Source organism: Lipotes vexillifer, unplaced genomic scaffold (assembly GCF_000442215.2).
Source record: "Lipotes vexillifer unplaced genomic scaffold, Lipotes_vexillifer_v1.1 scaffold983, whole genome shotgun sequence".
Classification (NCBI taxonomy): domain Eukaryota; kingdom Metazoa; phylum Chordata; class Mammalia; order Artiodactyla; family Lipotidae; genus Lipotes; species Lipotes vexillifer.
This window is the reverse complement of record NW_006783200.1, coordinates 518,311-525,550: the sequence shown is the minus strand read 5'-3', so window position 1 is coordinate 525,550 and position 7,240 is coordinate 518,311. Positions and strand designations below refer to the sequence as shown.

The 7,240-nt window shown below is 40.8% G+C and overlaps 1 protein-coding gene across 1 annotated transcript in view; it reads right to left on the bottom strand.

Annotated features, from left to right (window-relative positions):
- LOC103075725 (A-kinase anchor protein 13-like) overlaps window positions 1–7,240 on the bottom strand; it is a 114,243-nt gene that overhangs the window by 3,758 nt on the left and 103,245 nt on the right. The window contains 5 exon segments of the mRNA XM_082931024.1: window positions 984–1,016; window positions 2,861–2,905; window positions 3,376–3,446; window positions 3,875–4,036; window positions 7,186–7,240. The exon segment at window positions 7,186–7,240 is cut by the window's right edge and continues 9 nt beyond it. Of these exon segments, the coding sequence (XP_082787150.1) occupies window positions 984–1,016; window positions 2,861–2,905; window positions 3,376–3,446; window positions 3,875–4,036; window positions 7,186–7,240 (366 nt within the window).

Here is a 7,240-nt window from a genome sequence, read left to right as displayed (position 1 = left end):
ACGCGTGGGAAGGGACGACGCTCTGGATGACCTCCTGCAAAAGAAATCAAAGGACCATCACCTCAGACTCTGAGGCTCAGACCCCAGCACACTGTGTGTCGTCCGACAAGAACCCACCCTACCACACAGCAAGGGGCTTGCATTTGAACCAAGTACTTTCAGACTGAAAGCACCACAGAGAATAAGCCGGTACAAGTAGCCAAGAAAAACAAGATCAAACGAAGTAACTGTGTATGTAGGAGTGAAGTCAGCACACAGTGAAAGGTATTACAAAACTCCAATTATTTAAAATGACTGGCACAAAAATGGCACACACACCAATGTAACAAAACAGAAAGCCCAGAAGCAATCCGCAGCATTAGTATATGATACAAAGAGCATTTCTAGTCAATGGAGAAGGAAAGAATATTCAGTGAATTGTTCTGAAAAAACTGGCTAAATCTTTGGAAAAAATTAAGTTGGGATCCACAGAAAAAACATTCAAATGGATTGAAATGTTAAGTGTAGAAAAGAACTGTAAGAGAGCTGTAAAAAAATGTGAGAATGTTTTCTGATCTTGAAACAGGGAAGGCTTTTCAGAGACAGAAACAATGAAAGAAACCACACACACACACACACACACACACACACACACAAAATTTCAACTTTTACTATGTAAAAATGTATAATAAAAAGGCAAAGGAAACAGTGAACAGAACAAGGCAAAAAAACTCTTTAATTTAAAAGAGGCTCTCGTAGATCAATAAAATAAATATTCTAGTAGAAAAGCAGGCACAGAACATAAACCAGCAATTTACAAAAGAAGAAATACAAATGGCCAATTATATAACATATTAAAAATGATTCAACCTTATTTGAAATCAGAAGAATGCAAAAATAAATAACCACTTGAACTTATCAACAAAATGTCAATTAAAAAATTAATTCCCAGTGTTGGTGAAAGTATGATGAGAATGGATACTCTTGTACTGACAGGGATGAACGCTGTATAACCTTTCTAGAGAGCGGATGACATGCTGAGGAAATAATCAGAGCCGTGCAAAAAAAAGTACGAGGATGCTCTTGGCTGCATCATTTAAAAAGCAAAAAAGTAGAGAAAGAACCACTGGAAAGATTAAATAAATTATGGCACATAACATAATAATATGCAGTTGTTCATTAGCATGTTTTTTTTTGTTTTTTTTGTTTTGTTTGTTTGCAGTATGTGGGCCTCTCACTGTTGTGGCCTCTCCTGTTGCAGAGCACAGGCTCCGGACGCGCAGGCTCAGCGGCCATGGCTCACAGGCCTAGCCGCTCCGCGGCATGTGGGATCTTCCCGGACCGGGGCACGAACCTGTGTCCCCTGCATCGGCAGGCGGACTCTCAACCACTGTACCACCAGGGAAGCCCGATTAGCATGTTTTGTACAAATATGCCCTGGGGAAATGCTTCTGGTGTGTTGAGAGAAAAAAAGCAGGATATGAAGCTCCAGGGAGTAGTGAAAAAACTGTATAAAACTATGTTTATGCAATTCACACTCACACATAAAATACATGTCCTACATAAGAAAAGCCTGGAAATATGAACACCAAACATTTTATAGTAGCTATTTCTCAGTGGTACTACGTTGACTTATTTTTTTCCTTTTTTACATTATTGGATGTTTTCCAAATCTTCTACCACAAACATGTATTCCTTTTATAATATTTAAAACACAAAAACTTAATTATCAGGCTTAGCTCTTCTGAGAATACGATTTACCCCTCATTTAAGTTTATTCTTAATTAACAGAGAGAGGGAAAAGTCACAGCAGACCAGCTGACTCTGACTGAGCATCCGTAGTGTATAATCCATGCTGGAATGCCTGAAAACCACTGGTCTTGTACTGTCTCTTATCTGACTCTTCTCACTAAATATGAGGGGAAAGTTGCCAGGTGAAAAAATCAACTTTTTAAGCAGCACCAGAGCACAGCAGCCTGTGTGGGAGCAGGTTTACTTCATTCAAGGATGGACACGCTGAAGGGGGTTACGATGTCAGCGTGTAGACTAACATGCCAACAAACAGAAGACAACAAACACCCTTCTGTGTTTTAGGGAAAAAAGGAAAGATTTCCTTAATCTGAAATTTCAAAAGAAAGCTCCTCAGGGATTTAAGGTATTCTATTAAAAGCAGGAAGAAACACAGAGAACACCCTGAGAGGTATACCCTAGCACCCCACTGTCCTGTGTCCAATTCCAGCCTGCTGACACAGTCACACGCTTGGAGTCAACGAGGTTTGGCGACAGTAGTAACCTTGAGGAGGATTTCCTAAGAGGGACCCAAGGAGACGGGGAAACAGTGAAAGGTGTGGGTTATCCTGCAGGGTCAGCGGAGCAGAGCGGAAAGCAGGTGAAAGACTTGCGTGGGGACCTGATCTCTAGCTAGGAGACGACAAGGCTACTTCTAGAGTGACACACACACAGAGCGAAAAGCAGTGCTCGAAGAAGAAAACTCAAGCTTAGTTGCAGGATAAGAAATTATTATGCAAAATTTTACCCACAAGTTAATCTGCCACGTTCCAGACTGTGGCTTTGGTGCCAGGCTTGTGTTACAGCAAAGGTGGCTACAAATTCTACTCAGTGTGCGCAGATGGAAAGAAATCACCATGGGAGCTTCATGGCCCACGTTTAGAGAAAGCAAGGTGCTTCTCAAGGACAGAGAAGCAGAGGCAGTACTCTGGCAAAAGGGCAAGACGAGGCCCTGGGGCCAGGGAAAGGAAACACAACTGCACAGATCAGCCAGGAGCCAAGCTTGTTCATCATGGCAAAACAGAAATGAGTATTCCTAACCTAGCAGTTATAACAAAATCATATTCTTTTAAATAGCTCATAATGTTCTTACCTCACTGTTTCTTTTAAGCATGAATACCAGGTTAGCATTTCCACCCTATAAAACAAACAAAAAAAGTGCATTTAAAAACAACGAAGACTCTGAGGCAAGAATGATATTCAGCGTGTGTCTGAGTTATGCTGTGACTTCCCGTTTTCGTTCTTTTCTACAGTAGCTTCTCACTGCAGGGCAGTGAAGATTTGAGGCTGAACTGTTACTGAAGCCTTGCAAAGAGTTCAGGTGGGTGTGTGCATTTAAACAAGCCTCTTAATGAAACTGGTCCAGCCACGGCCGCGGCAGAGCTGTGCACGTAGACATGGTGTCTGGAGACAGGCCCAACGGCCAAGTACGTGGGGCTCTGAATTGTACTGTTTGCTGAAAAACGTGCTTTCCTCTTCAGATAAAACAGGAAATAAAAACAGCAAATTGGGCATCCAAAACAAAATCAAAGTAGGCTAGTTTCAAAGACTATGAATTTAGAGGAAGTGCCAGGGAGGATTTAGGGAGTGTATTTTAGAAAGAAATACCTTTTTCAGACCACTATCCGATTCTGTTCTCCTAAGATCTTGGCCATCATCTCCCTCTTCCTTCTCACTTCCTAAACAAACAAACAAGGTGGGTTTTTTTTTGCAGTTGTAAAACAGATTAGCCAATGAAATACTATATACATAGCTTAGGGACAGAATATTTCTGAATCCTATTAATGCCAATGGCAGCTAAGTGATTGATTATTAATAATTTTACTGATGCAGAAGAACTAGAAGCAGAAAGGAAAAACTAGTGTTATTACCCTCCTTTGGCTATAGCTTAGCTGAGTTCTCAGGAAAACCTCTTTTATTACTGAAAATGAACATGACATTCATAGAGGTTCCTGGGTGTTTTAGCAGCTAGATACGTATTAGGATCTCACTAAAACATTTACTGACTGCTTGGGACAGAGGAGATGGAGCTACCAGAGTACAGATCATTTTTAGTTGTGATAGTTAAGGATTGCCCATAAGAACACATGAGTTCAAACCCACTGACCTTTTGAAGCATTCATCTGATGGCTGTCAAATCCTCCAAAGGTCTCTGCTCTCCGGGGCAAGGAAATGGGGCCTACCATGCCTTCTTGTTCAACAGGGCTGCTGACAGCCTGCCCAAGTGTGCCTCCCAGGCTTCCACTCACCAAACCCTGAAGGATCTCCACTGGAAGAAAGGAAACATGCAAAACTGACATCTCCTCTTTTAATGGGAAAAAGAAAATCTCATGGTAATACACTATATGTAAAGGGAAGATGAACAGAAAATTCCAAAGTGACTATGTGACTTCCTTTGCTGAGAGAAAGCTCTCAGCTCAGGATACATGCGTTAGATGGATTCTACTGGAAATGCAGAGATTAACTCTTCAGCCTTATTCACATGAGACCTAGGAGATTTAAAAGGGTACAGGGAAGGCAGAGTAATTTACTGGAAGGAGCATGGCTCCTGAAGTCAGATCCAAAGCAGCCAAAAGGAATTCCCTAGGAAGTAAGGTGAGCCAATTTGAGAACTGCAGTTCAAACTGGCAGGCTTTTTGCCCCTCCCATAGGGAGGTCAAGGGGCTAGAGAAGTCTAAGCATCTGGATTCTCAAATCCAACCAGCTAGGGTTCTCTTCTAGAGCAGCAGTGTCCCCCAGAAAGGAGAAAGTGCTGAAAGTGGAATAAAAATTGAGCAGGAGAGAAGCAACAGAGATAAAGGAAAAAGAAGGTCCAGATGGAATAAGGGAGGAAACAGAGGCAGGGAATCTCCTAAGACAAGCCATTGTTATTTTCTAAAAACACTACATGAAAACAACAGAAGAGTCCGATGAAGTGAAAAAAGGTATCTGAGCCTAAAAATGTAGGAAATGTATTTCACGCAAAAATGAGCAACAGAAAAACATCAAAGTCAAATCCCACACAAAGTTAAGAAAAGGCAGAGAGAGAGAAAGAACAAGGGGCATAACTTCCCTACATATAACAAAAGCACATCAGAAGGACATGTCCATAAAATAAGTGAGCTAATAAAATAAAGAAAATGACACAAGACATGAAAGAACCTAAGTCAGAATCAGAAAGCACAGAAAGGAGGTGGCAAAACTCAAGTGGAAATGAAAGGAAAAAAGGTATCCCTTTAAGAAATGGAAACTGAACTAGAATGAGAGCAAATAAACCCAAAAGAAAATGACTTAAGATAATAGATGGTGAAAGGATATTTAAACATTAAAAAGATGAAGCTATAAAAAGTACTATGGGAAAGCAAGAAGTATTGAAGACAGGCAAAGATGATCCAACATATGGATAGTGGGAATTCTTGAAGAAGAAAATCAAAGCAAGGGTGTAGGAAAAATACTAAAAACTGTAAGAATACACCTCTGAAATCTGAAAAATCTGAAACTGTATGTCAAAATAGAACACTGTGAACCTGAGAACATCATTCCAGGATAACCAGCACCAAGGTATATTCTAGTACTCGGATTTAGGGGGAAAAAATCCTTTGGGCGTCTAGGCAAAGAGCACGCGACTTACATGGGGAAAATCAAATTACGGTCAGACTCTGCCAGCAATGCTTTACGTCAGAAAAAAATAAATAACATATTTGAGAATTAAGACACTCAGAGGAAGAGAACGTGAACCAAGGATTTTATATCCAGCAGAACAGGTTTTCAAGTATAAAGGGCACAAATTATTACTGATATGCAAGGACTCGGTAATATTATCCTCATGAACCTTTCCTGAGACATCTACTAAAGAATAAGCTTTAGACATCCAAAATGACTGGAGAGACACTGATAAAAACTGGTGGTGGTTCTTGCAGGATGAAGACTACAGTTCGGGTCTAAGAAGGGGAGAGTGCCATATACAGTGGTTGTAAGCTGACAGTATGGACAGAGTACAGCTGGTAAATAAAAAGGGGGGGAGGGAATGGGGATAGCATAAAGGAGTCATATTTAGCGATAATAGTGTTAGTATTGTTATTCTGATGTGTATGTTAGGGTAAATACAGGATATTTTATTTCTACGATGTATCCTTGAGAATGAGGATTCACAATGTGGAAGAAAAGAGATACAGATGTAATATAGAAGAGATTAAGCCCTGTAGTCCACAATTTGAATTAAATATGTATCAGTGTGAATTCATTACCCCATCCCCCCCCCCCCCCCCCCCCCCCACACACACACACACACACACACACACAAGTATATTTCCCCCAAAGCGGCCCACTGAAAAGGCCCAACCTAGTAACAATGAAAACACCAGCAGCAATAACCACCCCTAGTGCCTAGACAGTGGTCTTGAAACATCATTTCCCACTAAAAGAAACCAGAGCTTCTCAGAAAGATGGCTAATTCCAGGTATGGGCAGAAAACAAGATGAGCCTGGAACATCTTAACATACCAAACAGCAAAGCAGCTCTCAAAGACTGCTGGGGTCATGCCAAAAGGACTCAGAGGCCCCACAAAGAGGTGCTCCTTGGCAAAGAGAGGACCTTTTTAACTTTTAATAAGGATAAGAACTGAAACAACTTGAAGCGCATCAGACATATTTAATTCATGAGTCCATAATAATATATTAAAAGTACTGGTCACTTTCATAGAATGACCATAAATCAATTCATTACTTTGAAAACTGGTAAATAATGGGGGAAAAAAATCAAGCATTTATCCTTTTATCTTGTTCTCCCTATATGTTACAAAATAGAGAAGACAACTAGACATTTTGTGTCCCCAGATGAAAGAGCACAACACTACGGTAACACAGCTTGCCGAAGGGATTACGTCTGAGCAACTGAGCCTCCGAGTCCAGCAGAGGATGTAAAGGAAACGGAGGGCAGAAGAACAGAACCCCTGTGTGAATAAAACCCAAAAAGAGAAACCCAAAGGTCAAAGCTCAAGGATAAATTGTGTGGAAAAGAAAGGGATGGTGGGGTGGGTGGAGGACTGTAAATAAAGAATTCTAAAAGGCATATCAAAAACCATGAATACAACTGAGCCACAGGGTCTGTGAACAGGCACTTGGCCATAAAACCATAAAGAAACCTAAGCGATTACTATAAAAGTCACAATATACTTTCAGGAGGGAGGGAGAGAGCTCTGATGGGGACAGGACATGTGGAAGGGCTTTAAGGGGTCTGGCCACATTTTATTTCTCGACCTGGGTAGTAGTTACAAGGATGCCCACCTGATAATAATTTACTAAAGCAAAATATGTATTGGGTTGTTTTCTGTATTTGTGATTTATTTTACAATAAAAAAGTACAAACTGGTAGATAATATTAGTGTGTAAACCACTGTGGGAGGAGACAAAGAGCGGGGCAATGCTGAATGTAAATTACCCTCATTTATGGCACTTTTCATTAAGGGCCCTCCTTTGAGAGCCTCTTCTGTGTT